The sequence below is a fragment of the Salmo salar genome, chromosome 07 (genome assembly GCF_965601325.2).
Source record: "Salmo salar chromosome 07, fSalSal1, whole genome shotgun sequence".
Classification (NCBI taxonomy): domain Eukaryota; kingdom Metazoa; phylum Chordata; class Actinopteri; order Salmoniformes; family Salmonidae; genus Salmo; species Salmo salar.
In genome coordinates this window covers 14,148,239-14,169,842 of record NC_138297.1, presented here as the reverse complement: position 1 = coordinate 14,169,842, position 21,604 = coordinate 14,148,239, and the positions used below count along the sequence as shown (strand labels likewise).

General features: G+C 46.0%; 1 protein-coding gene across 11 annotated transcripts in view; it reads left to right on the top strand.

Moving 5' to 3' along the window:
* LOC106608569 (actin-binding LIM protein 2) overlaps window positions 1–21,604 on the top strand; it is a 113,339-nt gene that overhangs the window by 87,253 nt on the left and 4,482 nt on the right. For 2 of the 11 annotated variants that reach the window (XM_082977357.1, XM_082977359.1), the window contains exons 7-17: window positions 2,461–2,548; window positions 3,582–3,640; window positions 5,003–5,044; window positions 6,083–6,160; window positions 6,501–6,644; window positions 6,896–7,013; window positions 7,539–7,850; window positions 8,903–8,983; window positions 12,644–12,745; window positions 18,135–18,191; window positions 20,779–20,816. In XM_082977357.1, coding sequence (XP_082833483.1) covers window positions 2,461–2,548; window positions 3,582–3,640; window positions 5,003–5,044; window positions 6,083–6,160; window positions 6,501–6,644; window positions 6,896–7,013; window positions 7,539–7,850; window positions 8,903–8,983; window positions 12,644–12,745; window positions 18,135–18,191; window positions 20,779–20,816 — 1,119 coding nt within the window. Of the gene's footprint in view, window positions 1–2,460; window positions 2,549–3,581; window positions 3,641–5,002; window positions 5,045–6,082; window positions 6,161–6,500; window positions 6,645–6,895; window positions 7,018–7,538; window positions 7,851–8,902; window positions 8,984–12,643; window positions 12,746–18,134; window positions 18,192–20,778; window positions 20,817–21,604 lie in introns of all 11 variants that reach the window. The other 9 variants (XM_082977360.1, XM_082977358.1, XM_082977363.1 and 6 more) reach the window with 9 other exon arrangements.

The following is a 21,604-nucleotide window of genomic DNA, read 5'->3' as shown; positions in this document are numbered from 1 at the left end:
CCTACATCAGTGGGCCCAGGCGTTACGAGGACCACCTCTCCCTACATCAGTGGGCCCAGGTGTTACGAGGACCACCTCTCCCTACATCAGTGGGCCCAGGCGTTACGAGGACCACCTCTCCCTACATCAGTGGGCCCAGGCGTTACGAGGCCCACCTCTCCCTACATCAGTGGGCCCAGGCGTTACGAGGACCACCTCTCCCTACATCAGTGGTCCCAGGCGTTACGAGGACCACCTCTCCCTACATCAGTGGTCCCAGGCGTTACGAGGACCACCTCTCCCTACATCAGTGGGCCCAGGCGTTACAGGACCACCTCTCCCTACATCAGTGGGCCCAGGCGTTACGAGGACCACCTCTCCCTACATCAGTGGGCCCAGGTGTTACGAGGACCACCTCTCCCTACATCAGTGGGCCCAGGAGTTAGGAGGACCATCTCTCCCTACATCAGTGGGCCCAGGTGTTACGAGGACCACCTCTCCCTACATCAGTGGGCCCAGGCGTTACGAGGACCACCTCTCCCTACATCAGTGGGCCCAGGCGTTACGAGGACCACCTCTCCCTACATCAGTGGGCCCAGGCGTTACGAGGACCACCTCTCCCTACATCAGTGGGCCCAGGCGTTACGAGGACCACCTCTCCCTACATCAGTGGGCCCAGGCGTTACGAGGACCACCTCTCCCTACATCAGTGGGCCCAGGCGTTACGAGGCCCACCTCTCCCTACATCAGTGGGCCCAGGCGTTACGAGGACCACCTCTCCCTACATCAGTGGTCCCAGGCGTTACGAGGACCACCTCTCCCTACATCAGTGGGCCCAGGAGTTATGAGGACCACATCTCCCTACATCAGTGGGCCCAGGAGTTATGAGGACCACATCTCCCTACATCAGTGGGCCCAGGCGTTACGAGGACCACCTCTCCCTACATCAGTGGGCCCAGGCGTTACGAGGACCACCTGCGCCCCTCCCTCTGCCTTCTCCCTTTTCGGGCAGCATGTCGCTTATGACCAACATCCCCACACTCAAAACACCGTTTACTACCCGTACTAGCATAAGCCATATACAGTCTGTCGTCATACTTGACTTTAAACGCTAACTCCAAAGTCTGTTCCGGTGAGTCCAAAAACATAAACACCTGTCGCCGAAACGACATAACCTGTTTCAACGCCGGGTGTTTGCAACCCAAAGGGACAACCTTAATTGATCTTGCGAACTTCCCAAACCACAATAACTCGCGCTCCAATAGCTCATTGGGAATAAACGGCGGTACATTTGAAATCGTTACCCTTGTTGACGGAGAAAAAAATCGGCGTAAATTGAATAAACATTCCTTTAAGAAGTTCCGCCTTGCTCAACCATACGATCAACAAGACGCTCTTCTTTAAGAAAAACCACCACCGCTTTATTCTTCCGTGATGCATAAGCAACATTCTCATATCCTACCTTCTCTCCTACGGCGACCAGAAACTCCTCCACGGTGACAGTAGCCTCAGTAACACACCTGAAGCCGTGCCAAAGTGACAGGGACAGCGACCCATGTGGGTCGCCATCCCCGCCAAAACCAGGGTAATTTCAACACAAAAAACAATATACTTAATTCTACCACAACTAAATAAAAAGAATGATATCCTTAATCATGCATAGGAAGAAGAAAACAAGATAGCACCAAGAAAGGGAAACGTAAAAGAAAAACCAAGATATCTAACTCTACACACCACTCACTCACACAATTCCCAGCATGCACCAAACACTCCCAGCATGCAGCGAGAGAGTTAGAGAGAGAGAGAGAGAGAGAGAGAGAGTGCCATCCACACCATGAAATCATCTCATTATAGACATAGGTCATTTCTACCACCTCCAACAGCTCTGTGGAATTCATCACAGCCTCAGGAATAACTTATTATCCATCCTTTAGCAGGTCAATGTGAAACCATACATCTTACTATGGTGCTAGAGCACATAGACAGCGTTCATTGGTGTCATGTCATCTTCTAGACGTCTCGATTAGTCTCATAAAGGTTTGGATGGTCATAACTGTAGACATTCTTAGTGATCTCGTAGCCGACCTGCAGTATTGTGCCCTGTACCTCACCACCCCCTTGTGGCGATGTTGGATAACTGCACTTTGTTTTGCGCTTCATCCGACTCTACTTTAATTAGTGATGTTAATTGGAGAAGCTTACAGAATATTACTCTAGGTAAGGGTTAAACCAGCAGCATCAGCAGCCTACTAACCAATAACACATCCACACAAGGCCTCTGCTTTAGACCTGATATGTTGTTTTGTCTGGTTGTAGGATATTGATATTGTAAACCAGCTGTGGATTGTTTTATTTCTGCTGCCATTTGTCAGTTCTTCAGTATTCTCTCACTGTTGATTTCCTAGGTTGTAACCTGTTGTTTCGATGTCAGTGAAGACCTTTTTAACCTTTGTGTGACCTCTGACCTCTTGTCTGTACCAGGCTGGGGAGAAACACTACCACCCCTCATGTGCCCGCTGTGCCAGGTGTGAGCAGATGTTTGGAGAGGGAGAGGAGATGTACCTGCAAGGTAAACCAACCTCTCTTTTGCTCTGTCGCTGTCACCTTCTCTCAATCTCTTTCCCTCTCCCTCCCTCTCTGCCTGCCTGTCTGTCTCGCTCTCTCTCTCTTTCGCTCTCTCTCTCGCTCTCTCCTACTCTCTCTCTCCTGCTCTCCCTCTCCTGCTCTCTCTCTCCTGCTCTCTCTCTCTCTCCTGCTCTCTCTCTCTCTCTCTCGCTCTCTCCTACTCTCTCTCTCTCTCCTGCTCTCTCTCTCTCTATATCTCCTGCTCTTTCTATCTCCTGCTCTCTCTCTCGCTCTCTCCTACTCGCTCTCTCTCTCCTGCTCGCTCTCTCTCTCTCTCTTTTTTTTAAACTCAGATAAGCACCAACAGCCTTCCATCAACACAGAAACCTGTCTCACTCATAGCCCAGCTGCCATAAAGCCATAGAGCTACAGAACATCTGCCCAATGTTAATGAACTGGATTACAGTGTTAGTGAATGTATCACCTCACTCAACCTCAGCCTTATGAGTCACCTCGTTTCTTATTTATTGCTCCTGGAGCACTATTGCTACACGTTTGGCTCCAGTCTGTGATTTACAGAAAGCCTGTCTCTCTCTCCCTGCAGTTTGCTATCTGACAGATTTACTACTGGAATTAGCTTCCTTAGACCTGGGCTGGTATTAGCTTATGTCACATTGACAGGGAGACAACTGGGGATAGGACAGTCTGATGAGTCACTGGCGTATTTTGGATCAAGTCATGACGCTCTGTCAGGAACAACCGATGCTCTAGGGAAAGACTATGCTTTGTACAGTATATGACATTTGAAATGGATGCATTTCATCGTATTTCTCTCTCTCGCTCTCCTCCCTCTCTTCTCTCTCTTTCTCCCTCGCTTTCTCTCTCCCTTCTCTTTCTCTCTCTCTCTCTCTCTCTCTCTCTCTCTCTCGCTCTCTCTCTCTTTCTCCCTTTCTCTCTCCCTTCACTTTCTCATTCTCTCTCTCTCTCTCTCTTTCTCCTCTGCCTCTCTTTCTCTCCCCTCCTTTCCTGTCTGTCAGGTAACTCCATCTGGCATCCTCCTTGCAGACAGGCAGCCAGACAGGAGGAAAAGAGTAAGGTGAGTTCTCTCTCCGAGACGTGTTTGAAAATAGACAACGCGACTTGTGAAGTCTCCATCCCTCTAAACAGAAACTCTCAGCCAGTTTCAGTCAAGTCTACGGGCAAAATGTCCCGTCCCCTTCTGATATTCGAAAGATGCGAGCGCTTGCAAAATCGTGACGTGTCCAAATGATCAGTGACGAAAAGGTTTCGCATCTCACAGTTTGTCGACAGACACTACTAGTGTTTTAATGTTACGTGCCTCTGTCCATAAGAAAGGACTCTACAGCAGCTCTACAGTTTAACTAAGGCTGTGTTACAGTATTGAATGAGGAGTCATACTCATTACAATATAATGTTTAAACATCATCTTGTATGTCAACTTATATTCTGCCCCATTAGAGATGGGACTGTGTTGACTGGGACTGTGTTGACTGGGACTGGGACTGTGTTGACTGGGACTGTGTTGACTGGAACTTGGGACTGTGATGACTGGGGCTGTGTTGACTGGGGCTGTGTTGACTGGGACTGTGTTGACTGGGACTGTGTTGACTGGGTCTGTGTTGACTGGGTCTGTGATGACTGGGACTGTGTTGACTGGAACTGTGTTGACTGGGTCTTGGGACTGTGATGACTGGGGCTGTGTTGACTGGGTCTGTGTTGACTGGGTATGTGTTGACTGGAGATGTGTTGACTGGAGATGTGTTGACTGGGCCTGTGTTGACTGGAGATGTGTTGACTGGGCCTGTGTTGACTGGGACTGTGTTGACTGGAACTGTGATGACTGGGACTGTGTTGACTGGGTCTTGGGACTGTGATGACTGGGGCTGTGTTGACTGGGTCTGTGTTGACTGGGTATGTGTTGACTGGAGATGTGTTGACTGGAGATGTGTTGACTGGGCCTGTGTTGACTGGGGATGTGTTGACTGGGACTGTGTTGACTGGGACTGTGTTGACTGGGTTGACTGGGCTTGGGACTGTCATGACTGGGACAGTGTTGACTGGGACTTGGGACTGTGATGACTGGGACTGTGTTGACTGGGGTGACTGGGACTGTGATGACTGGGGCTGTGTTGACTGGGACTTGGGACTGTGTTGACTGGAACTGTGTTGACTGGGACTGTGTTGACTGGGGCTGTGTTGACTGGGACTTGGGACTGTGTTGACTGGGGCTGTGTTGACTGGGACTTGGGACTGTGTTGACTGGGAATGGGTTGACTGGGACTTGGGGCTGTGTTGACTGGGACTGTGTGGATCTTGATTACCTGAACAAATGACACCTAATCATTTCACTTACTGTGCAGTAAGTTAGTAAGCCCTGGTCCCAGATCAGTGCTCTCTCCCCTTCCCCACCCCAATGTAATACACCTGTTGTTCCCAGAAGCAGGTCCGGATACAGCTCAATGACGTCCCTGAGCAGCAGGTTTGTGATGCATGTTCAGCCCAGACCCCCTCACCTCCACCCTCTGCATGGGGTTGACCCCCTGACCCTTGACAGGCTTCACACTCAATAGCTAGCCACGCTCACATTACCCTTGGGCTGACCATGTGATCCAACCCAATCAGTGACTGACTGTGGTAGTATGTTAATAACAAGGGTTTGGATCCATTCCATTTCAATTCAGGGGATGAATTAAGTTGAAATGGAATTAGCCCCATGCTTAACTGTAACGCCTGAATAGATGGTTGACAAGGATCACTTTGACCCACCTGAGCTTCACTAATGAACAACTCTACTGCGTCTGTCTGGCGGCCCAGTCACAGAATGTGTCTGTCTGGCGGCCCAGTCACAGATTGTGTCTGTCTGGCGGCCCAGTCACAGAATGTGTCTGTCTGGCGGCCCAGTCACAGAATGTGTCTGTCTGGCGGCCCAGTCACAGAATGTGTCTGTCTGGCGGCCCAGTCACAGAATGTGTCTGTCTGGCGGCCCAGTCACAGAATGTGTCTGTCTGGCGGCCCTGTCACAGAATGTGTCTGTCTGGCGGCCCAGTCACAGAATGTGTCTGTCTGGCGGCCCAGTCACAGAATGTGTCTGTCTGGCGGCCCAGTCACAGAATGTGTCTGTCTGGCGGCCCAGTCACAGAATGTGTCTGTCTGGCGGCCCAGTCACAGAATGTGTCTGTCTGGCGGCCCAGTCACAGAATGTGTCAGGAGACTGTTTAGGTCACCACTGCTGTCACCGTGAATGATGCTGCGTGCTGTTTTTGACTAGAGGAGGCTGTTGTTTACTTCTGTTGTCACACTGCTATTTGTAAACAAAGGCTCATAGTTATCCTCAAGTTAGTGGCACTGGTTCGAGTCGGAAAGAGAAACTCGCTGAGAGTCGAAATGTAAGTTTTCAAAAAAATAAAAAATAATAATTCAAGAGTGATTACATGTCTCTCTCTCTTTCTCTCCATGTCTACCTCTCTCTCACTTTCTGATAATGAGTAGAGTTAAGTCCTTGTTGTCTATATTCCAGGTGAGCAGGACATCCTCTGAGAGCATCACCTCTGTCCCAGCCTCCAGTGCATCTGGTTCTCCTAACAGGGTCATCTATGTGAGCACCACCTCACCTCGCCACTAGAGGGAATCACAGGACAACAGCAGTCACAAACCCTGGTCCTGGAGAGCAACAGTGACTGTGTGCAGGGTTTTGTTTTGTTCCAACCCAGCATTAAAACACCTGATTCAACTACATATGATCTAGATGAATAGTTGATTGGTTGACTCACGTGGGTTAGTGATGGTCTGGAGCAAAAGCCTGCCCATCATCCTGTAGGTCTCCTGGACCAGGGTTGACTACACTATTTCAACTGAGCTATACCATTATCATTGTGTCATGATCAAAGTGGTTGATATTTAAAAGACTGATTTGATGTGTTTCCTCTGTGTCCCAGGCCAAACTAGGAGATGAGATGCTGGACTACAAAGACCTTGCTGCTCTGCCAAAGATCAAGGCGATCTACAACATCGACCGGCCAGACATGCTCTCCTACAGTCCCTACGTCAGCTACCCCTCAGAGGAACGACACTACGGAGAGGTAAGGAGACAAGGAAGGGAACAAGGGAGCTGCCTTCTCTCTTTCTCTCTCTCTCTCTCTCTCTCTCTCTCTCTCTCTCTCTCTCTCTCTCTCTCTCTCTTTTCCTCCTCTCCCTCGCGCCATACACTGTGATTAAAGAGTGAGTGAACGTTCTGTGTTACGGATTTGGCTCTATCCATGACATCAGTTTCCCTCTTTGTATGGCATCCCTATGACATCACTATGACATCACTTCCCGTCCTTGTTTCCAGGGTGACGGAGAGAAGTCTCCTCGTCAGAGGAGGCCCTCCAGCCCCAGCTCCAACAGCTCCCAGGGGAAGTATGGAGGGTACACCCCTTCTCGCTCCCCCCAGAACTACAGCAGGCCGGGTAGGTACCCCCCCCCCCCCCTCACCCCTCCTCCCTCACCCGTCAGCTAGCAGTAGTTAAAACAAGAAAAAACACAGTAAAATGCGTTATATGATAGTTAATGTATAGTAAAAGTATTTAGCTATTATGAATATCATACGTTATTATAATATAATGATATGCATATCTACAAATGTAGTCAATAATATGCAGCATTTGCATATAGTGCATGATGTCATTTTTACCATGTTGCATCATATTCCAAAACGTGCAACCTGATTTAGGTGTCGTCTTGATTGGTTAATTCTATTACTTTAGAGAACACATGTTTATTTGAAGATTCTGTTATTTATTTTTTCACTGAATTTCCTGTTCCGACATTTTATGAATTCTCATTCCTTTCTGCTCTTTGAATGAGGTAGTACCATCACATAACATGGCATTACCACAGAGTGTGTAAAGAACAGGAATTATCTACTATTGGGTGGGGGTCCTCTGTGCCCTAAAAAACATCTTGTCCTTCTCCTCAACCATTTTCTCCTACAGAGGATCTTTATATGGCCTTTAAAGCAATGGGTAATAGATATGGCCAGGCCCTTCCCCACCCCTCAGCCTACACGGGGGGGCCTAAGTACCTCTCCTCCTTGGCTAGGGACTCCTCCTCCCTTCCCATGGACTACTCAAGGGCTCTACCTCCCAAGTTCCCTGGGGGACTGCAGGTGCCTGGGGCGTTGACACAGCCTGGTAAAATGTCTCCCGGTGGCCGAATCTCTCCTGGAGGTAGAAACTCTCCTCTGCCCCTCAACCCTACCACCCTGGCCATGCTCCAGCAGCACAACTATGTGCCCTGTTTCAGAGGTAGCTAGTCCCTGCCTAGTCCCTAGCACGCTGTCCTGGACCCATGGGTCCGCTAGTATGGAGTGCAGTGTCCTTTAGAGTAGACCTGTTCCTTTGCTCTGCAGTGATAATACTGCATGTTCCCATCCACGGCTGTGTATAAACGTTTAACTAATCAATAGTCAAATAAACAGCAGCACAATGAGTCCCATAATTACTCTTTTAGACCTATGACATGTTTGTGCTGTGTTTCTCACATATCTGCATGGTTTCGGCTGTGTTGGTTTGAAATAACAGTTTTACATACACTGAACAAAAATATAAACGCAACATGCAACAATTTCAAAGATTTTACTAAGTTACAGTTCATGTAATGAAATCAGTCAAATTTAAATGCATTCATTAGGTCCTAATCTATGGATTTCACATGACTGTGAATACAAATGTGACCGACCGGCTCAATTCGGTCTTTTGTAGCAAAATTTGAAATTGTGTTTTTTACATTGGATAAAAGTAGAGACTCATAGCTAGAAAATGGTATATCATACACTACAGTTGAGGAACAATGGGGAAGTAATTCTGCTTTGAAAATTGATAAACTTGTAACTTGAATGTTTTGGTACACCTGCTGGAGAGCTGTTCTTTGTCTACACCCATTCAGTATCGTTCACACCCTCTTAAACCTTAGCCCCACCCATCTCTTTAAGCATTCACCTGAGGCCATGTGCTAAACAGAGTGAGTACGCTAGTGTAGTAAACAACCAAACATTTCAAGACTAAAGGCTGGTTTATATTACGTCTATTGACATGTCTGTAGACAGTTGTCACAGTGACATCATGAGCATTCTATTGTTGTCCGACATCAATCTTGCCGTTTAATGTCAGCACCCCCACCAACCCCCTTCAGAGTTTCACTATTTTTTTCTGTACACAAGTAGGGTGTAATATTACCTCCTTCAACCTACACGAGGATTCCCCTACCCACGCAGGTGTGACGTGTCAAACCACCTCCCTGTGCTTCCTCTCCCCCTTCTCCCCCTCATCCCCCCTCTGCCCCTCCCTCAACCCCCTAGGCCTCAAACAGGACCCCCTACTACCACCTGAATCTCAACCTAAGACGTCCCTGCATCTCAATTTACCTCCTCACGGTCACGGTAACGCACCAGATCCCCCTGGTCTCTATCTCTCTTTCTCCCAGTGCACTGCTGGGTTTTCTTGGTGTGCATCAAGGTTGTGTGTTGGGACCCCTTAAGTCTGTTTCTGCTTGCCCTTTCTATTGTCTGTGGAAGTTGTTTCTCTTTTTGTCTTCAGGTTGTCTTAGTCTTGTTGTTGTGCATGGGAACCTACTGTAATTGTGGATATGTTTGATATTACTTATATGTATTTCAGTTATCCTTGACATATTGATATTTGTGGAGAAGGTGGTGGATGACTTTCTATGTTTAGTGGGATGTAAGTGTTGTACTTGTAACCGGAACTGTTGGCTTTCCCTTGAGTTAACATGGATTACTTGTTAGTCTTTATGTTGTTGCTGTTGTTTTGGGAACCAAGCTTTTCCTTAAAGGTTAATGTTGTTATTCAGTGTCTTTCGGGTCTTCAAACCTTTGGTGTCAGGTGGTGGTTGTGTATGGAGTGAGTGGGTGAAAGTGCAGGTGGTTGGTTTGATGATTGTGGGAGGGTTGCTGACAGGGGGGTATGGGTGGAGGCGTCTACATTATAATAGTAAAATATGTTGGTCTGCGGTCAACGTTGGAACCACATGATAAGTCACACACACTATCTGTGAATAAATGTATTTGACCGAAATAGTGGACTCGACCGAAACCTTGACGAGTACACGTGTGCAGGAGTAGAGAAGAAAACGTGCATGCAGTTTCCCTCAGAAAGGAGATTAGAAAAAGGGATCGCTTAGCTGCATGCTCATCTAAAGCCTCAGCAGGACTTAGCTGCATGCTCCTCTAAAGCCTCAGCAGGACTTAGCTGCATGCTCCTCTAAAGCCTCAGCAGGACTTAGCTGCATGCTCCTCTAAAGCCTCAGCAGGACTTAGCTGCATGCTCCTCTAAAGCCTCAGCAGGACTTAGCTGCATGCTCCTCTAAAGCCTCAGCAGGACTTAGCTGCATGCTCCTCTAAAGCCTCAGCAGGACTTAGCTGCATGCTCCTCTAAAGCCTCAGCAGGACTTAGCTGCATGCTCCTCTAAAGCCTCAGCAGGACTTAGCTGCATGCTCCTCTAAAGCCTCAGCAGGACTTAGCTTCATGCTCCTCTAAAGCCTCAGCAGACAAAGCCAAACCACAGAGACATCTTCAGATACCCATTAGCTCTTTTTACTGGTCCTGGAGTTCTATCACTGAAGACACACCATGATACATATCCCAGTGATGGGCTGGCTTATTCCCCAGGGCTTTTAGAGCTTGGGACTCTTAAGGTCATTGGCGATAACTGGAGGGATATCTCTGTTTTGGAGATAACTGGAGGGATATCTCTGTTTTTTGGGCTGATAGTATCTAGCCTCAATGCGTTAGGAAGAGGGAGAGGGTAAAGGAGGGGGAACGAGAGGGGGGAAAGAGCTAAAGTAATGTGGTTGCATAGCGGTTGGAAGAGGGTCACTTTTGGGCTGATAAAGGAGGGGGGAAAGAGCCTTGAGAAGGAGGGGGAAACAGAGGGAGAGAGGGAGGGAGATAGACAGCCGAGCGTTAGTACTGTGGATCAGAGCACGCTGCCCAGGGTTTGGTGGTTTTCCCATGAAAAGGCGGAGAGATGGAACGTAAAGTTCCCAGAGAACGAAGATGAAACAGAGGAGAGGAATGAGGGAATGGAAGGGAAGAGTGGTGAAGAGGTGGTGCTGTAATTTGAGGTCTGGTTGCAGTGGCACGCTGTGCAGTGGACACGCGCGCACACACACATCACACACATCACACACACACATCACACACTCATCACACACACACATCACACATACATCACATACACACACATCACATCACATACACACACATCACATCACATACACACACATCACATCACATACACACACATCACATCACATACACACACATCACACACACATCACACACACACATCACACATCACACACATCACACACATACATCACACACACACATCACACATCACACACACACACTGGGCCAGTTGCATTTTCAGGCTCAAGCGTTCATAACACAGCGTGAAAGACACTTGTTTTATGCTGTGGTCTGGGTTTAATGGACTGTCAGATTCTCTCTTTCTCTGGACATGTTTAAATAATTGTGTTTGTGGATATTGTGGATTATTGTTAGATGCTTGGTTTCAACACGACTAATGGATGATGGAGGATGGCAGGGTGTGAGAGAGAGTGAAGGAGGTAGTGAGGGAGAGACAGCAGAAAAGAGAGAGCGAGTGCAATGGCCGAAAGAAAATCTACTCCATGAATTTATGCGAATGATGCAATGACAACTGTATCAACATTACATGGTTACTTCCTGAATAGTGGATTGCTACCACTTGTGAAATGCTTATTCGGAGATAAGCTAAGTGTCTGTATGACATTGCTGAGGGTCATACCTCGAACCCCCAGTACCCCCCTCCCTCACCTCTCCCCTGGGCTCAGAGTCCTGCTTCAGCTCCAGATGTGTGGAGGAGCTGCTCTGCACTAACGCCGCTGTGTGTGTGTGTGTGTGTGTGTGTGTGTGTGTGTGTGTGTGGTGTGTGTGTGTGTGTGTGTGTGTGTGTGTGTGTGTGTGTGTGTGTGTGTGTGTGTGTGTGTGTGTGTGTGTGTGTGTGTGTGTGTGGTGTGTGTGTGTGTCATAATGACATCATCCTCCTGCATCCCAACTGCTTTGCTCCTCCCACAAAGGCCAGTGAAGTGTGTGTGCTCAGGAAAATAACAATTTCCCTTCTCTTTTCCTCCTCCTCTTTCTTGTCTTTCTTTTCCCTCATCCTCTGTTTCTCTAAGTTCTCTTACGTGGATGTTTATTAGTTCTGGCCTATAAGGGGCTAGTGACTTAATCACCCAGCCCGTGTGACACAATGCGTTGTGATGGACTGTGGCAATCACTTAATCACACTTACTTTCAGTTGGAAGTAAAACCGTTTTACGTTTTCAACATGTGTTCATGTCCACAATGCATTGCTGTTACCTGTAAAGCCTATAGCTAGCCAACTACATTTTATTTTAGAGCACTCTGCCTTTTTAAGATTTTCATAAGCTACAGTCATGCTAGTCATGCTACAGTCATGCTAGTCATGCTACAGTCATGCTACAGTCATGCTAGTCATGCTACAGTCATGCTACAGTCATGCTAGAGTCATGCTACAGTCATGCTAGTCATGCTTCAGTCATGCTACAGTCATGCTACAGTCATGCTACAGTCATGCTAGTCATGCTACAGTCAAGCTACAGTCATGCTACAGTCATGCTAGTCATACTACAGTCATGCTAGTCATGCTACAGTCAAGCTAGTCATGCTACAGTCATGCTACAGTCATGCTAGTCATGCTACAGTCAAGCTACAGTCATGCTAGTCATGCTACAGTCATGCTACAGTCATGCTACAGTCATGCTTTATGATATGGATATGAGCCTTTACCAATAACAAGAGCCGGGAGTTTTTCCTGGTCTGCATAACTGGTCCAGAAAAACTCATGGTCCAACACTAATGGCTGCTGGGTAATCAAGTCAGTTAGTAATATAATGGTAGATCAGCTACATAATTAAAGCTTTGACAAATAAGCATAACAGCATAATTCTTTGCCCCCCTCTTTTGTCCTCGACTCTTGCTCTCCCCCGTCCCTCCCCTTCCTTTCCCCATTGGAGGTAGTGAAAGTGGTCGGAGTACCCCCAGTTTGTCCACGTATTCCGATGGCAAATCTCCCTCCTTCACCTATGTGGCTACTCCCAGGCATTTCCACGTACCAGGTAGGTTCTCCGTTTCACTTCGACCTCTCACCTTTGAATCCATGAACCTTGACCCCTCCCAACACAACCTCTCTCTCTATTGGACCACGCCATCTGTTTTCTGTCTCTGTCCAGGTCTGTCTAGGTAACAGATCTAAGTAGATATATCTGATGTCTGGGGGGAACCCTTCTCTGTTATCCCTGTCTTCCTGTGTCAGTGTTTTTATCTCTGTCAAATGGTTTCTTCCGGATGTATCCTGTCCATAGTACTTCTGACTTCCTCTCTGTCTGTCTCACGTTCCCTCAATCTGTCTGTCTCACATTCCCTCAATCAGTCTGTCTCACGTTCCCTCAGTCCCTCAGTCTATCTGTCTCATGTTCCCTCAATCTGTCTGTCTCACGTTCCCTCAATCAATCTGTCTCACGTTCCCTCAATCTGTCTGTCTCACGTTCCCTCAATCTGTCTGTCTCACGTTCCCTCAATCTGTCTGTCTCACGTTCCCTCAATCTGTCTGTCTCACGTTCCCTCAATCTGTCTGTCTCACGTTCTGTCAATCTGTCTGTCTCACGTTCCCTCAATCTGTCTGTCTCACGTTCCCTCAATCTGTCTCACGTTCCCTCAGTCTATCTGTCTCACGTTCCCTCAGTCTATCTGTCTCACGTTCCCTCAATCTGTCTCACGTTCCCTCAATCTGTCTCACGTTCCCTCAATCTGTCTGTCTCACGTTCCCTCAATCTGTCTGTCTCACGTTCCCTCAATCTGTCTGTCTCACGTTCCCTCAATCTGTCTGTCTCACGTTCCCTCAATCTGTCTGTCTCACGTTCCGTCAATCTGTCTGTCTCACGTTCCGTCAATCTGTCTGTCTCACGTTACGTCAATCTGTCTGTCTCACGTTCCCTCAATCTGTCTGTCTCACGTTCCCTCAATCTATCTGTCTCACGTTCCCTCAATCTGTCTGTCTCACGTTCCCTCAGTCTATCTGTCTCACGTTCCCTCAGTCTATCTGTCTCACGTTCCCTCAATCTGTCTCACGTTCCCTCAATCTGTCTGTCTCACGTTCCCTCAATCTGTCTGTCTCACGTTCCCTCAGTCTGTCTGTCTCACGTTCCCTCAATCTATCTGTCTCACGTTCCCTCAATCTGTCTGTCTCACGTTCCCTCAATCTGTCTGTCTCACGTTCCCTCAATCTGTCTGTCTCACGTTCCCTCAATCTGTCTGTCTCACGTTCCCTCAATCTGTCTGTCTCACGTTCCCTCAATCTGTCTGTCTCACGTTCCCTCAATCTGTCTGTCTCACGTTCCCTCAATCTGTCTGTCTCACGTTCCGTCAATCTGTCTGTCTCACGTTACGTCAATCTGTCTGTCTCACGTTCCCTCAATCTGTCTGTCTCACGTTCCCTCAATCTATCTGTCTCACGTTCCCTCAATCTGTCTGTCTCACGTTCCCTCAGTCTATATGTCTCACGTTCCCTCAATCTGTCTGTCTCACGTTCCCTCAATCTGTCTGTCTCACGTTCCCTCAATCTATCTGTCTCACGTTCCCTCAATCTGTCTGTCTCACGCTCCCTCAATCTGTCTGTCTCACGTTCCCTCAATCTGTCTGTCTCACGTTCCCTCAATCTGTCTGTCTCACGTTCCCTCAATCTGTCTGTCTCACGTTCCCTCAATCTGTCTGTCTCACGTTCCCTCAATCTGTATGTCTCACGTTCCATCAATCTGTCTGTCTCACGTTCCCTCAATCTGTCTGTTTCACGTTCCCTCAATCTGTCTGTCTCACGTTCCCTCAATCAGTCTGTCTCACGTTATGTCAATCTGTCTGTCTCACGTTCCCTCAATCTGTCTGTCTCACGTTCCCTCAATCTATCTGTCTCACGTTCCCTCAATCTGTCTGTCTCACGTTCCCTCAGTCTATCTGTCTCACGTTCCCTCAATCTGTCTGTCTCACGTTCACTCAATCTGTCTGTCTCACGTTCCCTCAATCTGTCTGTCTCACGTTCCCTCAATCTGTCTGTCTCACGTTCCCTCAATCTGTCTGTCTCACGTTCCGTCAATCTGTCTGTCTCACGTTCCCTCAATCTGTCTGTCTCACGTTCCCTCAATCTATGTGTCTCACGTTCCCTCAATCTATCTGTCTCACGTTCCCTCAATCTGTCTGTCTCACGTTCCCTCAATCTGTCTGTCTCACGTTCCGTCAATCTGTCTGTCTCACTGTCCCTCAATCTGTCTGTCTCACTGTCCGTCAATCTGTCTGTCTCACTGTCCGTCAATCTGTCTGTCTCACGTTCCCTCAATCTGTCTGTCTCACGTTCCCTCAATCTGTCTGTCTCACTGTCCCTCAATCTGTCTGTCTCACTGTCCCTCAATCTGTCTGTCTCACGTTCCCTCAATCTGTCTGTCTCACTGTCCCTCAATCTGTCTGTCTCACTGTTCCTCAATCTGTCTGTCTCACTGTCCCTCAATCTGTCTGTCTCACGTTCCCTCAATCTGTCTGTCTCACGTTCCGTCAATCTGTCTGTCTCACTGTCCCTCAATCTGTCTGTCTCACTGTCCCTCAATCTGTCTGTCTCACGTTCCCTCAATCTGTCTGTCTCACTGTCCCTCAATCTGTCTGTCTCACGTTCCCTCAATCTGTCTGTCTCACGTTCCCTCAGTCTGTCTCACGTTCCCTCAATCTGTCTGTCTCACGTTCCCTCAATCTGTCTGTCTCACGTTCCCTCAATCTGTCTGTCTCACGTTCCCTCAATCTGTCTGTCTCACGTTCCCTCAATCTGTCTGTCTCACGTTCCCTCAATCTGTCTGTCTCACGTTCCCTCAATCTGTCTGTCTCACGTTCCGTCAATCTGTCTGTCTCACGTTCCCTCAATCTGTCTGTCTCACGTTCCCTCAATCTGTCTGTCTCACGTTCCCTCAATCTGTCTGTCTCACGTTCCCTCAGTCTGTCTGTCTCACGTTCCCTCAGTCTGTCTGTCTCACGTTCCCTCAGTCTGTCTGTCTCACGTTCCCTCAATCTGTCTGTCTCACGTTCCCTCAATCTATCTGTCTCACGTTCCGTCAATCTGTCTGTCTCACGTTCCCTCAATCTGTCTGTCTCACGTTCCGTCAATCTGTCTGTCTCACGTTCCCTCAATCTGTCTGTCTCACGTTCCCTCAATCTGTCTGTCTCACGTTCCCTCAATCTGTCTGTCTCACGTTCCCTCAATCTGTCTGTCTCACGTTCCCTCAATCTATGTGTCTCACGTTCCCTCAATCTATCTGTCTCACGTTCCCTCAATCTGTCTGTCTCACTGTCCCTCAATCTGTCTGTCTCACGTTCCCTCAATCTGTCTGTCTCACTGTCCCTCAATCTGTCTGTCTCACTGTCCCTCAATCTGTCTGTCTCACGTTCCCTCAATCTGTCTGTCTCACTGTCCCTCAATCTGTCTGTCTCACTGTCCCTCAATCTGTCTGTCTCACTGTCCCTCAATCTGTCTGTCTCTCTGTTCCTCAATCTGTCTGTCTCTCTGTTCCTCAATCTGTCTGTCTCACTGTTCCTCAATCTGTCTGTCTCACTGTTCCTCAATCTGTCTGTCTCCCTTTCCCTCTCTCTTTCTAAATGTATTTTTCTCTCTCATTCTCTCTTTCACCCCTTTCCTCTTTCTTCATCCTATGTTGTGATCTACTCTATACTATATGTTGAGGTATGTCTAAATCTGAATGTGTCTTCAGTTTCACAGGTTAAAAGACATTTGTTAGAATCTCACCCATTAACACACACATTGTATCAACATCCTCATATCCTCTTATTATGCAAATACATTGATTCTTTCTTATTTAAATATTTAGTTACTGTGTATTTGTGTGCTTTCAAAAAATGTGGCTAAAATCAACTACTTCTATTGGAAGTTTTTGAAAAAATGTTTAAATTACTTCTATAAATATCCTACTATTTGAAAATATTTTCCAATACTTCTTTCCAAATACATTATTTGAAATATTCCTAGGACCTGGGTTCAAATGCATGGGAGTATTTATTTGTATTATAAAATACTCTGAGTATTTTAAAATACATGCCAATACTAAGTGTATTTCCATACATTACGGTATTCAACTACTTGTCTTTTCAAGTAAAATATATTTGATACTTAGTTCGAAATGTATGTGAAAGTAATTGAGATATTTCAAATAGTCATTGAACCCAGGTCTTGTGAGAAAACATTCCACAACTGCAGGTGGCAGTAAATCACCAACCTTGGCTTTATACCTGTTAAAACACCCTTTCAGTTTGTTTACCAACTCACAGAAGTAGTAGAATAAGATATTGACTACTTTAAAATGGAGAGGCTACTGTCACAGATACAACAATGAGAAGTCTAACTACGTTTTTTACCCTGCATCATATTCTGTCAACCATCCTTTGATAAGATTCATTGGATGTAACTGACTCTTCTAGTGAAATCTCCTTTTGATCCATCCTGTTTCAATTGACTTTTCCAGTGTCACTCAGCCATATGGAAAAAAGTCTCATACTTGGATGGAGTTGATGTAAATAAATGAACAAAGCAAAGTGATTATATACTTAATGTGTTTTCTAAGCATTGTTTTTATGGCTTTCATATGTGTATTGTTCAGCGGCGCTGGCAGTGGCTGAAACAGGGTAGAAAATGACCCACATGTGTTGTATTTCATAAATTATTTATCCTAAAAAAGATTGGGAGTTTAGTTAATGTATAGCAGTTGTTGCTAGCTAAGTGTCTCTGTCATTGAACGTTTGATGGACTGGGTCAGCTTGGAACAGGCATATTGTGTCAATTATGGGTAGAAAGACTCACTTGCCCCATTTCTTTTATTGAATCAGTTGAATTGAATCATTTGAGTTGAATCATTTGAATTGAATCATTTGAATTGAATCATTTGCCCTTTTATTTATTGTTTTGATGTGTTTATTTGTTTATTATGATGCTCGTTATATTTGCTCTAGATGCAGTAAAGAATGATGTGTTGTAATTAGGGAAAATGTATAAAGATGTATATTATTCATGACTCTGCCTTTGGAAACATTAGTACATTTATTGTTGGATACAACATTGATCAACGATTACCATTGTTCTGGAAATATCTTTCCATGGGTTTCAGCTTCACATTACCACAGGATCATTAAAGGATCAAAATGACATGTTTTTGAATGTCGCATGAATAATGACAACAAGTGATGATATGTCTGAGATAATACCCGGTCGTGCCAGTTCTAATTAAAATGGCATATGTCTCGCATTGAATCTACCATAAAGTATGCTGCCCCTATTGTTCCGCTGCTTCTTAAACTATTCCATCCCTCAATAACCGTTAATTCATGCTTCTTTTTCACCCTCTCTCTCTCTCTTTCTTTCTCTCTCACCCTGGGCTTCTTTCATTACTCTCCTCTCATCTTCAGAGACTACGGTCAAGATAGATAATATCTATAGAAAACCCCCTATCTACAGACAGCATGGTACAGTCCACTCTCTTCCTCTACTTCCTGGTCTAACTTCCTGGTCTGGTCTCTGCATGATGTGTCGCATGTCACCTGTCCCATACGCTCCTAGTAGAAAGTGCCCGTAAACACAGATCTAGGATCAGCTTCCTCCTCTCAGATCCTAACTCTAACCATTAGGGGGGGAACATGAAACTGATCTAAGATCAGTGTCTATGGGGAAACTTCATCCTATTCCTTTCTATATGACCCATTATTCTGTCCAATCTCCAGTCTTTTTCAACAGACAAAGCTTTAGAACTCAGGCAACAGAGTCACTGCAACCAATTCAAGTAGCCATCTTGAAATGTGCAGTAACGTTGTAGCATAGTGGGCTCCTGAGTGGCGCAGCGGTCTAAGGCACTGCATCTCAGTGCAAGAGGTGTCACTATAGTACCTGGTTCGAATCCAGGCTGTATCACATCTGGCTGTGATTGGTAGTCCCATAGGGCGGCGCACAATTGACCAAGCGGCGAACAATTGACCCAGCGTCGTCTGGGTTTGCCGGGGTAGACCGTCATTGTAAATAAGAATTTGTTCTTAACTGACTTGCCTAGTTAAATAAATAAAAAAATAAATATATATATAAAAATATATAGTGGTCCATAACACACTGATGAGGTTAGGACCTCTTTTGCTCCCTGTCTCAACCGCAGCCATATACAGGGACACGTGATCTAGTATCTAAAGTAATCCACTTCATTGTTGCCTGAGTTGAAAGCCTGACATGGAAAACCAAAATGGCCATATTCAATATTTTGTAACATATTTTAATAATATTTGATTCATCCTTTTTTGTTTCTTACACCTTTATGATTATGTTTCGGCTCATCCCTACATGCCTGACCGTACCCATCTGAGTAGCTCATCCCTACATGCCTGACCATCCCCATCTGAGTAACTCATCCCTACATGCCTGACCGTACCCATCTGAGTAACTCATCCCTACATGCCTGACCGTACCCATCTGAGTAGCTCATCCCTACATGCCTGACCGTACCCATCTGAGTAGCTCATCCCTACATGCCTGACCGTACCCATCTGAGTAACTCATCCCTACATGCCTGACCGTACCCATCTGAGTAACTCATCCCTACATGCCTGACCGTACCCATCTGAGTAACTCATCCCTACATGCCTGACCGTACCCATCTGAGTAACTCATCCCTACATGCCTGACCGTACCCATCTGAGTAACTCATCCCTACATGCCTGACCGTACCCATCTGAGTAGCTCATCCCTACATGCCTGACCGTACCCATCTGAGTAACTCATCCCTACATGCCTGACCGTACCCATCTGAGTAACTCATCCCTACATGCCTGACCGTACCCATCTGAGTAACTCATCCCTACATGCCTGACCGTACCCATCTGAGTAACTCATCCCTACATGCCTGACCGTCCCCATCTGAGTAGCTCATCCCTACATGCCTGACCATACCATCTGAGTAGCTCATCCCCACATGCCTGACCGTACCCATCTGAGTAACTCATCCCTACATGCCTGACCGTACCCATCTGAGTAACTCATCCCTACATGCCTGACCGTACCCATCTGAGTAACTCATCCCTACATGCCTGACCGTACCCATCTGAGTAGCTCATCCCTACATGCCTGACCGTACCCATCTGAGTAACTCATCCCTACATGCCTGACCGTACCCATCTGAGTAACTCATCCCTACATGCCTGACCGTACCCATCTGAGTAGCTCATCCCTACATGCCTGACCGTACCCATCTGAGTAACTCATCCCTACATGCCTGACCGTACCCATCTGAGTAGCTCATTGGTTCTGCTAGTACATGTGTTGTGTGTCCATTGTGATTGGTCGAGAACATGACTCACTTGGTGTTGTGGTGCTGATGGTGTCTTGGTCACTTCCTGTTCCACTTAACCCTTTGCGTATGTCGTGTTTCTATTTGGTTTTTCTATGTGTGAGTGTGTAGATGCCCAAAATCCCTTAGAATACAAGAATGCATGTGCTGTATAATCTTCTGGTTACACAATGGATTATTATTCTACAGCTCTTCAACATCTACAATACATAGGAAATATGACAACTAAATCACAGCCATATGTAGAATGTGACATTATTCTCAATTTATGAGTAACAGTTTTCAGTTTAGTTTGTATATATTCTAGCAGGCATGAGCTTATGAACCAGAGCATGCATTTGCGTGTCGTTTTCCTGCATTAAAAAAAACAGATTTCACCAGATATTCCCAGTAAATAGGCACACTTTCTCTCATAAACTGGCCATTTGAGAAAACTGTTTAGTGCTAGTTGAATTCATACTATACATACTAGTAATAGTTAGTTATACAACAGTACTGTAACTATGTCGTGACCCATTCGGAGATTCTCGACAGGCTGTCTCGTGATGATGATGTCATAGTGTGGAGTTGATTTATTGTAGGATGCAGTCTTTCTGTGCATACTGTAATGTACTTCTGACAGATGTGTGGTACGGCCCGGTACAGTAACTGTAATGTGATGGGTTCTACAGTAATGTACTGCAACAGGAGTGTGGTTTGTAACATAATGGATGACTGTTTTACAGCCTCTAGAACTTCCTGGCAAGAAGGAGACGACATTAAGGTAAGGCGTCCGTCCGTCCGCCTGTCTGTCTGTCCGTCTGTCTGTCCATCCATCTGTTCGTCTACTAACCTACACATCCATTTATTCATCCATCTACATACAGAATCTATCACTACATCCATCCATCTATATACAGAATCTATCACTACATCCATCCATCTATATACAGAATCTATCACTACATCCATCCATCTATATACAGAATCTATCACTACATCCATCCATCTATATACAGAATCTATCACTACATCCATCCATCTATATACAGAATCTATCACTACATCCATCCATCTATATACAGAATCTATCACTACATCCATCCATCTATATACAGAATCTATCACTACATCCATCCATCTATATACAGAATCTATCACTACATCCATCCATCTATATACAGTATCTATCACTACATCCATCCATCTATATACAGTATCTATCACTACATCCAGAATCTATCACTACATCCATCCATCTATATACAGTATCTATCACTACATCCATCCATCTATATACAGTATCTATCACTACATCCATCCATCTATATACAGTATCTATCACTACATCCATCCATCTATATACAGTATCTATCACTACACCCATCCATCTATATACAGAATCTATCACTACATCCATCCATCTATATACAGTATCTATCACTACATCCATCCATCTATATACAGAATCTAGCACTACATCCATCCATCTATATACAGTATCTATCACTACATCCATCCATCTACATACAGTATCCATCCATCCATCCATCCATCCATCTCACTGTCTAT